This window comes from Microtus oregoni, unplaced genomic scaffold, assembly GCF_018167655.1.
Source record: "Microtus oregoni isolate MIOR12 unplaced genomic scaffold, Mior012 000172F_ref0000184, whole genome shotgun sequence".
Taxonomy (NCBI): Eukaryota; Metazoa; Chordata; class Mammalia; order Rodentia; family Cricetidae; genus Microtus; species Microtus oregoni.
The window spans coordinates 38,511-56,777 of record NW_024544828.1 but is presented as its reverse complement, the minus strand read 5'-3'; the positions used below and the strand labels follow the sequence as shown (position 1 = coordinate 56,777).

General features: G+C 45.9%; 1 protein-coding gene across 2 annotated transcripts in view; it reads left to right on the top strand.

Annotated features, from left to right (window-relative positions):
* Nucleotides 1-1,207: 1,207 nt before the first annotated feature.
* Nucleotides 1,208-18,267, top strand: part of LOC121445296 (rho guanine nucleotide exchange factor 37-like) — a 41,313-nt gene continuing 24,253 nt past the window's right edge. The window contains exons 1-5 of one of the 2 annotated variants that reach the window (XM_041647351.1): nucleotides 1,208-1,324; nucleotides 7,111-7,227; nucleotides 12,929-13,125; nucleotides 14,071-14,194; nucleotides 17,310-17,457. In XM_041647351.1, coding sequence (XP_041503285.1) covers nucleotides 12,940-13,125; nucleotides 14,071-14,194; nucleotides 17,310-17,457 — 458 coding nt within the window. In that variant the 5' untranslated portion in view covers nucleotides 1,208-1,324; nucleotides 7,111-7,227; nucleotides 12,929-12,939. Of the gene's footprint in view, nucleotides 1,325-1,389; nucleotides 1,537-7,110; nucleotides 7,228-12,928; nucleotides 13,126-14,070; nucleotides 14,195-17,309; nucleotides 17,458-18,267 lie in introns of those variants that run through there. The other variant, XM_041647352.1, reaches the window with a different exon arrangement.

The following is an 18,267-nucleotide window of genomic DNA, read 5'->3' as shown; positions in this document are numbered from 1 at the left end:
ATGAGAAACAATCTTGAGAATACGCTTTTGAATTTTAAATGAGACAAATGTATTTTTTTTTCAGTAGGTAAAGTTTAAAGATTGATTGCTCTTGGAGAAAGAAGTACAGGAGAATCCTTTTTATCTTTGGGTTTTATCTTTGTACGAGGGGGAAGTGATGTTTATGTCTTTGTAAATGTTCGAGAAATCATTATTTAAAAAACAAAAACCCAGGCCAGGTGTAGTTTGCGTGCCTTTAATCCCAGCACTTGGGAGAGGCAGGCAGGTTTCTGTGAGTCCGGGACCAGGCTGGTCTATATAGTGAGTTCCAGGTCATGGCTACCTAGTGAGATGCTGTCTTTGGATAAATAATTCTAGATAGAGCCGTCCCCACACACAAGCTTAGGTTATCCGGATAAAAAATGTTTTGTCAATTTCACAGTAATTTGCATTTCCAACTATGAGTTCGATGTCTAGCACAGGAGGCTATGGCTCCTGGGGACCCTGTCTGTAGAATTAACCTCTGAGTTTTCGGTGCCCAGAAGGGACCCTCGTTCACTGTAATATGAAATAAAATATCAGTATGGCCAAGAAGAAACCACTGGCAGCTTTGTGTGCTCCACGGATGGAATTCACAAGTCCCAGCTAAGGTTAGGTTTTGGTCAACTTGACACCAGCTAAGGTTATCTGGGAAGAGGGAGCCTCAGTTGAGAAAGTGCGTCTATCGGATTGACCTATAGGTAAGTCTGTGGGGTTATTTTCTTGATTAACGATTGCTGTGGGCGGTCCCAGCCCTGTGGGTGGTGACACACTTGAAGCCCTGGGAGAAGGCAAGCCAACAGCATTCCTCTATGGTCTTTGCTTCAGTTCCTGCCACCAACTTCCTGCCCTGCTTGAGTTCCTGCCTTTGTGTACTGTGATCATGATACTGAAGTCCTCTCCCCAAATTGCTTTTGGTCATGGTGTTAAAAACAGCAATAGAAAACAAACTAAGACACGGCCCTCGAGCTCAGTGATTCGGGTACCAGCACTGAGACCCTTTCCCAGGAAGAGGGCCCACGAGCAGACTCGTCACCCAAGTGCGGTGGGAGTGGGGTTTTGAGCAGTCGGGCAGGTGAGTTGGCAGGTGGAGCGCTGCCCCGCCCTCAACCCGCGGAGGCGAGGCCCGGGAACGCCCTCTGTCTCTGGGTGACTCAGGGAGCGCGCGGCAAACAAACTGGCCCCAGAGTGGCAACTGACAAAGGCGGGGGGCGCGCTCTGCGCGTGCACAGCAGGCAGCGGAGCCTCCCAGAGCCCTGCTGCCCGAGCCCAGCGGGTGCAAGAGACACCGGAGGGCGCGTGCGCGGTGAGTCCAGCCCGGCGACAGGATGCCGCCAGGACGGCTGCGGGGAAACAGCTGCCGGACAGATGAGGAGCGCGAGGTGGGGGGCAGAGAGGCGGGGTGCGGCTGGGTCCCAGGTCCCAAGGTGCTGGGTCTCCAGCCTCTTAAGAGCTCAATCCACCCGATCCAGGTGGCTCCACCGCGCCCCTTTCTGGGTGAGAAACAGGTCCAGGAAGGTAAGCTGAGCTAGAGCAAATTACTGTTCTGTATTTACTTATTTTTTTTTTTTTTTTTAAAAATCTCGTTGCCTGTGTCGGATGTGAGGCGGCTTTTCATAAGAAGCCATTCATTAAGACAAAGGAAAGATTCAAACAACGGCAAGGAATCCAGGCTAAAAACATACTTTTGAGTAGACTGGCAAGGCCGGGGACGAAAAGATCAGAAATCCGAGCTGGATTGAAGAGAGTGTTGGCCCGGTAGAGAAGTGCTGTCAGAACTGGGTCCAGGAAGCGAACTGAGGCTCCTGAGTGCTGGCCAATTTGAGGTGGAAAAGCGCCCCTTTGGCGCAGGTGCGCACTCTTGGCCCTCTGGAGGTCAGTGGTCCCGAGGAATAACTGTCCACTGAACATTCAGGGCAGAACTTCTGCGAACAGTTCGTTCCATAGCAGAGAGGGAGCCGGTGCCAGAGTAGGCAACCTTCTGATCTCCCATGTGAACTGGGAAGACCAGTTCACCTTTTTCCAGGCCCAGTGCCTTGCCCTCCACGTTGTTTTGAGTGGAAAGCCTGGTTGCTTGGCACGCAGTTCGTGCTCAACAGAAGGGCTGATGCTGATAATCCAGTCAAACACGGCTGTGCCAGTTAGGGACGACCTGGAAAGAATTGGACTGTTTACAAAGTAAAATAAGATGAAAACTTTAAAACGTGTGTACATGAGTTGGGGAGATCGCGCAACAGGTAAAGCCCGGCAAGCATGAAGGCTTGACGTCGGATGCCCGACACACACTTAAAAGCCCCACTCTTCGGGGGAGTCTGTAACTCCAGCCCAAGCGGTGGAGGCAGGCAGAGATAAAGAGTTCCTTGAGGCTTGCTGTCCAGCCACCCTAACCAAATAGGTGAGCTTCAGGTTCAGTGGGAGATCGCCAAACAATAGGGTGTAGAAAGACCAAGGAAGTTATCCTGCCAGGACCTCGGGCCCCCACTCACATGCACCGCCCCAAAGACAAAAATGTACCCATGAAAGTAGAATAAAATCAACGATAATAGTGACTTGCAAAACCCAGCACATACCTTGGCGAGAGTACCTTATAATTGGCGAGAGTACCTTTAAATAAGGGTATAGTGTTGTACTCCACTATTTATTTGTTGATTGATTGATTTTTATGAGACAAGATTTCTCTGTAGCTTTGGAGGTTGTCCTGGAACTCGCTCTGTAGATCAGGCTGGCCTCAAACTCAGACATCTGCCTGCCTCTGCTGGGATTAGAGGCATGCACCACTACCGCCCGTTTCCATTCACTATTTTTTAAATACTTGTATTTATTTTAATTATATGCATGTGTGTGTCTGTGTGTGGGTATGAGCATGTGAGTGCAGGTACTCTCTCAGGTCAGATGCCTCCTATCCCCATGGCTACAGGTGGTCAGGAGCTGCATGACTTTGCCAAGGGGAATTGAACTCGGGTCCTCTGGAAGAGCGGCAAGCATTCTTAATCATTGAGCCCCTTCTCCAGCCCCTCAGTTCACTATATGACCCAAAGTCAAAACTGCAAATGGAAACCACCAGACGTTCTAACAAGGATGGTTCTTAAGCATTGCTTGCCTCTTTCAAATGGGGCCAGAAACTTATGGTGTGTTTTTAAGTGAGGGAAAGAGGACATGAACTGGGACCTGGCAACACCGTTCTTGTTCAGACACATGGGCTCATTGAATTTCTGCCGGGGCACAGGATTCACCAGCAGCTGGCTCACATCTCCCTTGGCTCAGCGGATTACTGTGGTAAACAGTGCTTTGGTTGATTCTGCTCCAGCTCAAATCAATGGCTTTTTATTTAACTATGGAGGAGGGGGGTGTGTCCGAGTGCTGTCCCCAAAGCATCATGGCATTTATCAAGCTTGCCGCGCCACAGCCTGGCATTTGTTTATTGATGGGCTGAAGAACTTTGAATCTGTGGACCTGGGATTGTGAAGTCACCGTCTGGGCAGATCCACAGGTCTATAAAAAGACCTGTTCTTTAAAAATAAAAAATACCGCATGGCCTCCTTTCTCTACCTTTCAGCCTTCCAAGGAGAGCCAGAGAAGGGTAAATAGCTGTTGCTGTTTAATTTGGGTTAAGACACATACCACCTGTCTGCCCATGCATTTACAACGAGAAGGAAGTGTGTGTGTGTGTGTGGGTGTACGTGCGCGCGTGCACTGTGTGCATGTGATGTATTTGCTCTTTCCCACCTTCGTATCCCTGTTTTCTTAACTCACAGGGGTCCTTTTTCTTCGACATGATTATTTCTGTACTTGTACTACGGTTTTGTTTCACAGTTGTTTTTTATTTTTTTATTTTTATTATTTTGTGTATATGGCCTGCAAGTATGTCTGTGTACCACATAAAGCCAGAAAAGAGCACCAGATTCCCTGGAACTGGCTTTAAAGCCAGTTTTGAACAGACACATGGGTGCTGGTGATTGAATCCAGGTCCTCTGGAAGAGCCATCAGTGCTCTCTAAATAGCTGAACGATTGCTTCAGCCCACAGTTGTTTCTAACACTTTGAATTTTCTTTTTTAAATTAGACCTTTAGACTTCAGCTTTAGGTCCTCCATAGAGGACCATCTATAGCAAAAGGCTTCCTGTTTCAGCAAAAGGCTCCTCCTTGTCTGATGACAGTGGTGTGTCCCCCTATTCTTCCCTAAGGCCCACTTACTACATTCCCAGCAGAACAGAATTTCTCAAGAAATGATCTGTAGAATATTTGCATCCAAAAACTCCTGGACATATGCTAAAATGCTTCAGCCCAGGCCACTGACTCAAAACCTTTTAGGGGAAGTTCTGTGCCTAATACGTGTGAGTTTCTGAAGATTCTCATTCCCTGTGGTTACCTGTGTGCTGCAAGCGGTGGTTAGGTGGTTAGCGTGGAGGGCTGTGCCCTCTTGTTTCCACCCCTCTGTGGTGTTTACTTCTATGATGAGCAATAGCCTCATTTGTAATTTAAATATTAACAATTTAAATAGCACAACTTTAAATTATTTTAGTTTTATTTTGTAATTTTATACATTTAATATATAATTTAAATTTAAAGATGTTGTTCAAGAAAATATATGGGTGGCAGTTAAGTGCTTGAGCGGGTACTCACGGTTATCAACCTCAGAGAAGTGAGAAAGACTGTGACCGTGTCAGTGGTGACCAGGAAGCAGAGTAGATGAGCTCACACTGCTAACAGACATGTCAACCGGAAGACCACTTTACAAAGGCTGAACATTTCCGTGTAAGTTAAGGAACCCTACCATGTGACCCAAACCTTCCACTACCAAGTCCAGCTCTGTAGTAACAGAGGAAAAAAATTAGGTACCAGAAAACAACCAGTTGTTCATCCAGTATGTTGGTGACCATATCGTCATATTGTACAGACAAGCATATACCCGTAACATGTATATCCACAGCAACGTATGTATGTCCATAGCAGAATATTATGTACCTGTGAAGGTGGTGAGGTAATACTACATGCTGCTGCTTGGTCAGATCACAACGTAAGTTTTCTGAGAGAGAGACAACCATAGAGAATACATAACGTCTGGTTCCCTTTGTATACAATTCGAGGGGAATTGCTATTCCTTTTCTGACCTCGGATTCTTCAGTGTTTTCCAAGAAGAACCAAAGATTTGCATAAGGTCATATTAGTCTAACTCTGCAGGCAGCAGTATCCCTAGCAACTAAGTCACGGTTCTTTGTGTTCATCCGCATTATTCAGTCAGTTTATTATCAGAGCATGTATTATGTGCTAACTCTAGAGCAGACAGTAAGAACATGCTAGTGAAAAAAATAAGACACAATCCTCTGACCTGGCAAAGTTTGTATTTTGTTGAATGAATCACTGTATAATAAAACAAATAAGTAAATTTATTATTGAGGACAGGCATGATTCTTCAGAAAGGGCATCAGAGTCAAGAACACTGGTCTAGGTTTTTTTTTTTAATATTTATCATTGTGCACGTCCACATTCACATGTATTAATGTTTGTTTTGTGCATGTTTCTGTGTGTGTGTGCTGGGCATCCAACTCAGGGCCTTGTACAAGCTAAGCATAAAACCTACCCCTGAGCACACAGCCCAACCCTCATTCCCCCCCTTAAGATTTTATTAAAGATATGTCTATTTTTAAATTTTATTTATTTTTACTCGTATGAGTGTTTTTGCTGTATGTGTGCCTGTACACCCCATGTGTGCTTTGTGCCTGAGGAGAGGGGACATTTATCTCCTGGGATTAGAGTTACGGACAGTTGTGAGCTGCCCTGTGGGTGCTGGGAATTGAAACAAGTGCCCTGGAAGAGCAGCCGGTGCTCTTAACCGCTCATCTATCCCTCCAGCCCCTACTACAGGTGTTTCTCAAAGGTGAGTACTAGCCGTCACGTTTTAAAGACCACGGTCTGCTACTGCCAGGCATCCTGTCAGGAGCCTGCCTTGCTCCTCCAGGAGGAAGGTGGAATTTGAATTTAGATGGTCTCTGAGATAGGAAACACTGGAGAGATTAGTGGATGTTGGTAAATAGGACAAAAATAAGTTGGTTTTTTTTTTTTTACCAGTTTTTTCTTTAAGAATTAAAAAATTGATTTCACAATCTCATACATGCATACAATGTATTTTGATCATATACACACCTAACTCCCCATTCCACTCTCTCTAGACCCCACACCCCTTTCCTACCTCATGTCTCCCCGTTTTTTTTTTGTTTTTTTTTTTTGGTTTTTCGAGACAGGGTTTCTCTGTGGCTTTGGAGCCTGTCCTGGAACTAGCTCTGTAGACCAGGCTGGTCTCGAACTCACAGAGATCCGCCTGCCTCTGCCTCCCTAGTGCTGGGATTAAAGGCATGCGCCACCACCGCCCGGCTCTCCCCGTTTTTAATACTCCATGAAGTTCAGTTAGTTCTACCTGTGTGTGCATAGATATGTAGCCATACCCCCAGAAATAAAACACCCCTCCCCAGGCCACAATCCTTTAGCTAAGGGTAGGGCTTCATGATCCCCTCCCCAACCCATGCTGCAGTGTTGACTGTCTTGCTCTTGGGCAGGTAACCCCAGTTGTGAATTTGTGAGTATCACTGGGACACATCATGTCTGGAAGACACCTTTCGCAGCACCCCCCTCCCCCCACCTCCAGCTCTTACACTCTTTCCATCCCTTTTTCTGCCACGTTCCCTGATCTCTGCAAAACGTGGGACTCTACAGTTGCTTGTCCTCAGCGGGCATTAACTTTGGCCCACTGTAAAAGGAAGCCTCTCTTGCTAAGGTTGAGAACAACACTAAGGTATGGTAATAAATATTTAGAAGGCAGTTTGACAACTTGTCTATTCAATAAACCCAAAGTGGTAGGTTCCCCATTAGGGCATATGGCCTTTGACGGGATTACAGTGCCAGGCATTAGTTCCTCCTGGGCAGACCTCAAATGCAATCAAAAATCAGTTGGTTACTCACTCTAACAGCCATGCCATTATTGCACCGGGGGTACAGCCTGCTTGGCCAGCTTTATCACTTTTTAGTGCGCATGACTGCCATTCAGTGCATATTCCCCCAGCTTCCACAATCACATCTTTTGTTTCTTCTTTTTAAGGATGTCCTGAGAGAATCACAAGACCTCCCTGAGCCAGCTTGCTGGACTACATAGACTACAGCATTCCTTTGATCTACTGATGCTGCTGACTGTCAGGAAGGGAATGAGGACAGTCTGGTATGGCCTGTCTTCTGTGGATTTTGTTTGTTTTGTTTTTAAAACCCTTTTATTAGTCTGTGCTGACTCCCAGTGACCTATTTCCTTCCAAGGGCTAAAAAAATCATTTGTTTTAATCATGTGGCAGAAATCCAATCCAGAGTGCCGTAAGCCAAAGTGGAGGGAGAGAAGAAAAATATATTAGCTCTTGTGAAAATAAAACCCCCAAAGAATCAATCTCCATTATGACTGGGTTGAGTTGCAGCCTCAGCACTCAGTCTCTGTCAGTCTCTCAGTTCTATTTTTGGGGAAATAGCTGTAATTTCAGGTTATAACTCATAGTTCTTATTACCACTGATGATGACGATGACGATAATTATTTTTGTCATGATTAGCAGTTCTGAATCCATTTACTGAGTTTGATTGGTTAGACCTAGATCAGCCGGCAAGTATCCATAGGTAACTTTTCATCCTCCTGGCCAATGATAATAACTAGCTTTCTTTCTAGCTTAATAAAAAATAGCAAATAACCAGCGAGATCTTATTGTGTTCCAGGCACCGTGTTAGATATCTGCAAATGAAATATTCTAAGAACCCCATAAGGATGGTTAGATAAGCATGCTGGGAAAGGCAACACATTGATCACAGAATCAGAATTTCCAACCAGTTGCTGGGTGTGGTGGAACATTGCCTGTGACCCTGAAGCTTGGGAGGTGGAAACAGAAGGATCAAGAGGAGTGGCTATGTGAGAAGTCAAGCCAGTTTGGGCCACATGAGACCCTGACTCAAAAAGTCTAAAAACAAAACAGTAAACAAAAAACAATTTGAAATTAGGTTTTCTTGGCTCCAGGCCTGGACTCTGAGCCGTCACAGTCCCCTCTCACACAGTCCCTTTTAGGACCAAGAAGACAAACCAGGAGGCAACAAGTCATATGCCTGTTTGGGAGTATCAATATTTCCCCCTTTTATTGAAAATAGATTTTATTTTCTCTCACATAATGTACCTTGATTACAATTTCCCCTCCGTCCCCTCCTAGTTCCTCTCCACCTCCCCTCCCATCCGGATCCACCCCCTTCCTGCCTCTCTTCAGAAAACAAACAAGCTTCTAAGGGATAGTAATAAAATAAAATATAATAAGAAAAAAACTCTACCAATACATTGGAATAGGATAAAACAAGAAAGCAGAAGGGAGAGAGAGCTTGTTCACACACTCAGGAGTCCCATAAAAACATTAAACTGGGAGCCATAATGTGTACACAGAGGACCTGTAAGAAGAGAGAAGAAAATAATTTGTAAATAAAATAGAACTAAAATAAAAAAATAAAATTTTAAAAAAGAAAAAAGAAAGCCTTGGCATTATGGGACAAGGAATCTCTGAAGATGCCGTTGGGTTTCTCTGTGGGCTGTCTACTGCTGGGCACAGAGCATGAGTCTTAAGACTGCACTTAGCAGTGGGGCTTGAGAGATGCCAGTTAAAGGCCCTGGCTTTGCAAGCCCGGTGGCCTCAGTTTGATCCCCACAACCCACTCAGGAAGCTGGAACAGCACTCACTGGGAAAGCCGGCACTTTTGTGGTAGATGGAAGGTGGAGACGGGACTCTCTGGAAGGTCAAAGGTCAGCTAGCCTGGTGTACAAGGCCTAGCATCAAACAACAAAGACCCTGTCTCAAATAAGGTGGAAGAAAAGTCCTCTGACCTCTCTGAGTGTGCCTGTATGCAAACACAGAAAGACAGACAGACAGACAGACACATACCCACATGGATACACTTAATAGTCATAATAGGGACAGAGCTTAGGAGGTGATTAGTATAATTTTTCCAGTTTCAGACCTTTCTGAGTTTGAGAGCTGGAAGCTCCTTGTATAGGGCTGTGTCTCCTGATGCTGTAGGGGTCTCATCAACCAGGCCCTTTAGCCGGGGTCCCCCAACCCGGCCACTGTCGTCTCTACAGTGCTCTCTCTTTTACTGTCATGGCTCCTGACCTTTACCTTGGACAAACCTTCCATGAACCATCCCCAAATCTCAGACTGTAGGTCTCATGCTTTTTTTTTTCCTGGAAATTGAACTCAGGTCATTAGGCTTGGTGGCAAGTACCTTGCCCTCCTTCCTTCTGCTTTGTTGCGGGAGCTTCTTCCGCTCCCGCAACACTGCTTGTCTAATGGCTATATCTTGTTTTTTTTTTTTTTTTGGTTTTTTTGAGACAGGGTTTCTCTGTAGGTTTGGAGCCTGTCCTGGAACTAGCTCATGTAGACCAGGCTGGTCTCGAACTCACAGAGATCCGCCTGCCTCCGCCTCCCGAGTGCTGGGATTAAAGGCGTGCGCCACCACGGCTATATCTTGTTTTAACACAGAAATACTCGTCAGGAAATGGACATTTGCATAATACATGTATATGAAGCCTTGTTACCTTATTTCCTATAAGTTCTGCTCCCTCTGCATCTGGCTGGCAGCTCCCATGTCTCCTGGTAACTCCTTCCCCTTTTCTTTCCAGTCTCTCATGTGTATCCACTGTGTACGAAAGTATTTCACGGGTAGTGATAAATAGATGTCTTTTTTTGTTTGTTTTTTGTTTTTGATTTTTCAAGATAGTGTTTCTCTGTGTGACAGCCTTAGCTGTCCTGGAATTCACTCTGTAGTCCAGGCTGACCTCGACCTCACAGAGATCCACCTGCCTCTGCCTCCTGAGTGCTGGGATTAAAGGTGTGCACCACCACCGCATGGTTTGATGTCTCATTTTAAAAGAAACTGAGAAGTTATTTTCCAGGGTATTGTACCCAGGAGGAGTTAGAACCATGAGGAAAAGGCAGATGAAGGGTAATTGTCGTGGAATGTTCTAGATCTTGGCTCTATCAGTGTCAGCAGATCAGTTGTACTGTATGTAGTTTTGCAACTGATCATGTGAGATATTGCATAAATGGCCATGTAACTTCTCTTTGTGTTTCTTTTTATAATTTAAAATTTACATTTCTTTATTGTGTGCATGTGGAGGTCAGAGGATATCTTGTAAGAGTTGGTTCCTTTCTTTCATGATGTGTATCCTGGGACTAGAACGTCTATCTTCAGACTTGGCAACAAAAGCCTTTACCCACTGAGCCACCTCACTGGCTTCTGCTTCTTATTGCTATGTATGCATTTGAGCTGCATACCCAGCTCATAAGTTGTTTATTATTATTAATTTACAGAAAAATTGAAAAAAATCTCATTTATTCCAGTTAACTTTCAGTTTAACTTGGGCTGACAAATTGGTTCAGTGGGTAAAAGGCATTTGTCCCCAGAACTCACAACTTCCACGCTTTCCCTCAGAAGGTTTGCTATTTGAGTCTTCTGAAATAAACTGCCAATAGATCAACAGGAGAAGATCACCACAGGTGTATTTGGTCATAGTTTTAGTCTGACACAGAGGCTCCAGACTCGGAAGCTATCTGACTTTGATCCACATGTTGAAATATGACTGGAAAGAACGAGGCGTGAGCCAGTGAGAACACACTGAATGGAGCCCCCAGGAGGCCTGTTTGGGACTGGCACTTTGTGCACAATATTTCTTCCTCCAGAGACGGGACAAGATTCTTTTGTCTTTTCTGCAAAAAAATTGCTATAAAAATTTTTTGGTCTTATTGGTTTCTTAGTTTTCTATGGATTGTCTGTGTAAATGCCCCCCCAATTTAAAGACCATATTCCATGTTACTTTAGTAACTCTGTTCTCAAGATATTTTCGAACCTTCTCTAGCCCTGACTCTTTTCCATTTGCCTGGAGCCAGCTGTCAATTCTAGTGTCCCCTCCCCTTCCCTAAGGATCCCTCTGACTCTTCTCCAGCATGTGTATCAATATTCTTCATCTTTCTCATTCTTGACTTATTTCTTTGGTGGGTGAATGTTTCCCCCCTGACTCATCATTTTACAGAAGGACCTTGTTTTCTGGTAAGTTCCCGGCTGGCTGAGATTGGTTTCTGATCATTTCCTTGTCCTCCTCCACTGTGGGCCACAATGGCACCAGCTCCCTCTCACCCCTGCTCTGATTTCATTCCCTGGAGATTTGGCTCATGTTTTTGTAAGCCCAGCCCTGCAGTTCAAGTTACATTCGTTTTGGCACCTCTAAGCGTTTGGTAGTAGAAAGATTTTTTAGGTCTTTTTGTTCATATGACTGCTCTATCTATATAGTTTTAAAATCTAGGAGTTTCAGAGATTAACCGGAGAGGATCGGGAATGTGCTTAGAAAGGAGAAATCTTGGCGACTAGAGGCTGGGAGGGGCACAGCAGGTGCAGAAGCACAGGGGTATAGAGACAAGCCCCCCCCCCCTAGCTGGAGGGGAGAATGAGGTTGAATAGGAGGGAGCTATGAATGCTGTGGGCGTCAGGGAATGAACCAGGATCACAGCTTGCTTCAAGAACTTTAACCCGGAAGCACATCCTGGACAAATGTGAACGGGTGGCAGCACTGGAGAGAGGTCTTGGTTCAGAAAGATGGTCCTAGAACTTTTGGAAATCCCCTCGCAAAGCTGGGCATATGGTGGCGCACGCCTTTTATCCTAGCACTTGAGAGGCAGAGACAGGCGGATCCCTTGAGTTTGAGGCCGTCCTGATCTTCATAGAGTGTTCTAGGACAACCAGAACTACACAGAGAGACCCTGTCTTGAAAAACCAGAAAAAGAAAGAAAATCACCTGGCCATGATGTCTGTGTTGTATCCAAGATGGGAGCCAAGAACTATGAGGAGAAAAGAGAAGAGGACTTAGCTGATCCAAAGAAAGTCTACATCAACAGTTACGCCACCCCTGGGCATTCACCCATAATACTCCTAGTCCACACCGCCCAGAGATATGCGTGGGTTTACTCCAGTGCTTTTTACGGTAGCTAAGTTGGAAACAAGCTACAATGTCCACCAACCAAGGGATGGCATGGCTTTAGATACAGAAGGCTTCTTTAAAGAAGAATGGAATTGTGTCACACGTAAGAAAACACATGCACCTGGGGCTATCACGTGCTGTGGGTCTCAGAAAGACAGGTATCACAGGCACCCGCTCACTTGTGGGTCTTCAGTTCCATATAGGTACAAAGAGGAGGACGTGAAAGGTAAGAGTTGAATGAGGAGGAAGTGGGATCAGAATACACGTATCGATCTACATGTGCATGGTTTTATGAACCCAGCATAATACATGTAGTATCTGCCTCCCGAGTGCTGGGATTAAAGGCGCGCACCACCACTGCCCTGCCCATAATATATTTTCAAAATGAATGAATGAATGAATAAATTATTCTGGGTCCAACTGGGTGGGGGGGGGGGATAAAGGAAATTTCAGGTTAGCACATTGTCTGAGGCCTGGGAAATGAATTTCAGATGTCAGTGATGACCCGAGCTGTTTGTCCTCTCGTATTTAGAGACACTGACCACAAATGCCACCAGTTCATTGACTGTTTAATAAACAGTTGGCTCTATTTGCAGCTAGTGATGTTCCAGGCAACTCGATGAGTAGTCTTCAAGCTAGGGACATCATTTCCCAGGCGACGTCATTTGGAGACCTACCTTACAAGTGGATTTTTTTTTTTTTGATTTTTCGAGACAGGGTTTCTCCGTAGCTTTGGAGCCTGTCCTGGAACTAGCTCTTGTAGACCAGGCTGGCCTCGAACTCACAGAGATCCGCCTGCCTCTGCCTCCCGAGTGCTGGGATTAAAGGCGTGCGCCACCACCGCCCGGCCAACTGGATGTTTTGCTTTGTTTTTCCCAGAACCTGTGGACATGGCTGACGTTGGAGCAGATGAGCTCTCCTCCAGGTCAGAGAGTCCTGAGCCAGGGGACAGGAGCCCGGAGGACCGGTCACTGCTCCATCAGAAGCTGGCCATCAGAGAGCTCATTGACACAGAGGTCTCCTACTTGCACACGCTCCGACTCTGTGCCTCTGACATCAGGAGCCATCTGCACCAGGTACTGATGCAGACCCGACCACGTATCTTCCTAGGAGCAGGTGCGGGCTGCCTCTAAGGTCTCTCCTTACTCCTGGGCTGGCTTGTTGGAAAGGACCCTTGGTGGGCAGGAGCCTGACAAGCCTGGATATAAGCCCAGGGCTTTATTGGTCATGCAACCTTCAGCAAGACCTTGAATGACTCAGATGTGTCCAACTTGTAGCCTAATGGCCATTTGCGGCCAAGGATAGCTGTGAACCTAGCCCAACATAAAATAGTAAAATTACTTAAAACAGTATAAAAATATCATTGTATTCTTTTGTTATTCAATTTTATAGGATTTTAGAGGATTTATTTTTATGTGTATGAGTGTTTGCTATGTTCATGTATTCCCTGTGTGTGCCTGGTGCCTGAGGAAGTCAGGAAGGATGTGGGATCCCCAGGAGCCAGAGTTAGAGTTGGGAGCCACCATGTGGGTGCTAGGAACCTGCATCCTCTTCAAGAACAGAAAGTGAAGAATTAAATGAGCTATTGGATAGGCAAAAAAGGAGCAGGAACCAGGCCATAAAACCTTCAAGTCCACCTCCAATAACCTATTTCTTCCGGTAAGATAAACCCTCTAAAGGTAATATAGCCTTTCCAAATAATGCCCCCAGCTGGGGAATAAGTGTTTAAACTCATCAGCCGGGAACATTCCACATTCAAATCACAACACTAACCTCTGCCTACCTGCAACCTTCCCTCCCCCCACTCCATTCCCGGCACCATCAGCTTTCCTTCTGAGTTGGACGTGATGTCTCCTTTTATTGTAGACTAACGAGGAGGCCTAACTTACAAGATTCCCAAATCTTTCCAAACATCGCATTGGGCAGTCAGTCTTCCCAAGAACAGTAGGACCCCAGATTAGGCAAGTGCTCAGGACTGTTCCCCACCCAGTCTTTGCCCACAGCGATTTCGTTACTTCCAGCTGCCACCTGGAGATTTGGATGTCCTGTTCTCGAACATTGATGACATCATCCAAGTGAGCAGCAGATTCCTTCATGGGCTGCAGGAGACAGCCTGCAGGGAAGAGGAACAGGTGGAGCTGATTGGTAAGCAAAAGACCTGGTGTTCTCTGCCTTGCTTTCCCTGGGCTTTCCCTGGGCTCTGCTCTCAGCTTGTGCTTCTGCCAGAACTGGCTCCAGAGCCCCAGGGAAAAACAACAAAGGGGGAGTCATGGCACAGCAGAGGCAGCAGGGCCCTGTAGAGTGTCTGATCCTCAAGGCCAATTTACCTCTTCCTCAAGATTAAGCTTTTAACGCACGAATTTGGGAAGATGTGTTGAAACCACGTGCTTCCCAGTTTAGTCTCAACATGGTACTGATTTATTTATTTTTGGTTTTTCGAGATAGGGCTTCTCTGTGAAACAGTCCTGGAACTTGGTTTGTAGACCACCAGGCTGGCTTTGAACTTACAGAGATCCACCTGCCTCTGCCTCCCGAGTACTGGGATTAAAGGGGTGCGCCACCCACCACCTGACTTATTTTTTATATGTATGAATATTTTGCCTGCATGCATGTCTGTGCGCCACTTGTGTGCCCGGTGCCTGCAGGGAGCCAGAAGGCATCGAACCTCCTGGAGCTGGATTTACAGAGGGTTGTGAACCCCCATGTGGGTGCCAAGAATTTAACCCAGTTCTTTAGAAGAGTAGTAAGTGCTCTTGATTGCTGAACCATCTCTCTAACTCCTAATTTTTCTTAATTAACAGATTTTATTTTGTAGAGTACTGTTAGGCTTATAGAAAAAACAACCACGTGCCAAGAATCAGAATTATCCCAAACATTATTGCTTTCTTATAATTTATTTATTTTTATTTCATGTACATTTGTGTTTTGTCTGCATGTGTGCCCTTGTGAAGGTGTTGGGTCCCTGAAACTGGAGTTACAAACAGGTGTGAGCTGCCATGTGGGTACTAGGAATTGAACTTGGTTCCTCTGGAAAAGCAACCATTGTTCTTAACCACTGAGCCAACTCTCCAGCCCTCCTCTAACCTTAACTTTGATAAAGTCATCTTCTCTTATCCCTAGAGTACCACTCCTATTCCTTTATTCTTCCCACCCGTTCCACCTGCTCCCTATACCTAACTGGTTTCGTATTTAAAGACACAAAACACTTTGGGCTATGACCCTTCTCTGTGCCAGTGCAGCTTTACTGTAGCTGCTATTGAATGAGACTTAGGTGAGACCCCAGCTCTACCCTCTCCCATGGCTTCCTGCCACCACTGGAATACAAAACCGAGCGCCTGCCACCCTACTTACTCTGATGCCCCATGCGGCTTGGCTTTAGTGTCCGTCAGTTACCCTCCCTTTGTGCCTGGCCCACTCTGCTCCAGACATCCCAGAGTCCGTGGCTGTCCTCGGGCCAGGGTCACCCTTGCCATTGCCATCCACAAGCTTGGGAGCTGCCCCTCCACTGAGGTTTCTGGGGCTGGCTACTTCTGCTCTCTGGCAGATGGTCACATTATCTGTGGAAGCCTTCTTCAGGGAGACAACCTCCTCCACTGCCACCACCCAGTCTTTGATGTTTATTTGCCTTTACTTTGACCCTTGGAATATATAATCATCCCGTGGTTTCTGTAAGCGATGGTTTTCCATGACACCCCGCCCCCTCAAGTAAGTCCCTTGTATAAAATGACATAGTATTAATGTAAGCCTTCTGAAGTTCTGTATACTTGAAATCCTCTCTAGACCAGTCACGACATTTAGCACCGTGTAGGTGACATACAGAAGATTGCTATACCGTATTGTTCAGGGAATGATGACGTCAAGAAAAAAAAAGTCCTCATGTGTTCAATACAGATACTCTTTTTCTTTAAAGCAATGTTTGATGCAATTTACCTGTAGGACAGAAGAATTTTTTTTAAATGACGTAAATAGCTTTTTAGCTAGAAAGGGCATGGAAATGTTCCATTAATATGTGAGGCTTTCAACCTGCCAATCATCAGGAAATGAATATTGAAACGACAACAGGCCAAAGCAACTGTTAAGATGCCTCAACATTCAGGAGGTGGAGGCAAACGGGTCTAAGGTTGGCAGAAGTATTCAAGGTCGTTAAAAAATTGCTGGAAGTTCTGTCCTAATTCAAAGCCAAAACTTTAAATGAAACCCAGCTTTTAAAAATGAAACTCAAGTCAAGCAGCTAATTCTATTCACTTATTTTAATTTTTTATTTATGTGTGTGTGTGTGTATGTGTGTATGTATGTCACATGCGCTCAGGTACCCCCAGAGGCCAGCAGAGGGACTGGAGTCTCTGGAGCTGGAGTTGCAGGTGGTTGTGAGCCACCCAGTATGGGTGCTGGGATCCAAGCTCAGGCCCTCTGAAGGAATGACAGGCGCTATAAATTACTAAGCCATTTCTCTAGCCCTCTCAAGCAGAAAAGTCAGGTGCTCTAACCCAATGCAATCCAAAGGCACACTATTTGGTACACATGGAGGGACAGTAGAAAAATAGCACAAGTATTTGTTTTCCAGAACTAAATCCTAAGAGCAGAAGGCTTTGTTCAAACGGTGAGGATACCCGCAGCGCCGGTGGCGCAGTTGTCTCTAAGCTGAGCCCAAGTGTGGCAGGCAGTGTTCACTGGAGTTGTGTGGCACGCTGATTCCAGTAGGGCCAAGTAGGAATGTTGAGTGCTCAAAACCAAGGCTGCAGCGACATTTCATGATGCAACACGAGTGATTCATCACAGTTCTGCTTTAGAATTAATCTCAGGTTGCCCTGGGTTTGGAAACTTTTCACTCTTCCCAAACATTTCCAGACCCCACTTTCAGGTCTGCAGGCAGCCCCATCTGGGGTCGTGACCTACTGTTTAAGAACCTGGCCTCAGCCTGGAGGTGGTGGTGGCCCACACCTGTAATCCCAACACTAAAGCAGAGGCAGAAGGATCTCTGCGTTTGAGGCCAGCCTGGTCTACAGAGTGAATTCCTGGATAGTCAGAGCTGTTCCACAGAAAAACCCTGTCTCTAAAACCGAAAACAAAAGAAGAACCTGGACGGTTACTCATCCACTCAGCAACTTTATGAAACCTGAAAAATAGCAACAGGAGGGCTAGATAACTTGTACTAGAGACGTGCTGGTAGCCTCCCCACCGAGCAGGCCCCGCCTCCCCACTCCAAGCCAGGGACTTGCGCACTTGCCCCTGGTAACTCTTGCTGCTTGTTCGCCATCAGGTAACTTATTCCTAGAATTCCACGAGGAGTTTGAACACATCTATAAAGTCTACTGTGCCAACTACGACCAAGCCCTGCAGCTGGTCAAGGAGTACCGGAAGGAACCGGAGCTGCAGAAGGCCATCCAGGGCATCATCGAAGCAGCAGTGTGAGTAACATGTCCAGAGACAGTTCAAGTCATGATCCTGCTTGGGTCTGCTCAGGCTGCTTCGGGCCTGTGCCAGCAGCCAGGCCTCTATACTGCCAAGCAGTGCTCACACAGTCTCAGACACGGTTCCACGTCTCCTGTGTCCCTGTGCGTTTCCTGCCAGTTTTGGATAGTGCTGTTTTAAGTGTACAAGTAGTTACCAATATATGATCTTATTTTCTCTCCTTTCTTCTCCTTTTTTTTTGGGGGGGGGAGGTGTCTTTCAAGACAGAATTTCTTTCTCTGTGTAGCTCTGACTGTGCTGGAACTTTCTCCGTAGACCAGGTTGGCCTCAAACTCAGAGATTCTCCTGCCTCTGCTTCCCGAGTGCTGGGATTAAAGATGCACATCACCATGACCGGTTAAACTTCTAAACAGAAGCCAGTACATCTCTTTCCTGGAGATTGACCCTCGGCATACTCTTCCACCAGGTGGTCATGCCAATTTGTCTGACCCGTGTTGGAGGGTAGACATTGGTTTGTTTCCGTTCTTTCAATATTATAAGTGGGGCTATAGAATTCTTTTCAGGATCTGCAGTCATCTTACTGTGTCACGAAGTACACTTTTCAGAAGTGGAATGGATAGATCAGAGGGAGATATGTGTGGAGAATTTCGTTAGTTAAAACCTCCCCTACAAAGGTCCATTTAGACTCCTGTCAGCAGCAGGTGCCTGTCTCCCACGGCCTTTCCAGAGCCGCGTGCCACCAAACCTTAGGATGCTTGTGTTGGGTTAGGTCAGGATGAGGTCTTTGACTTTTCCTTTTATCTTAG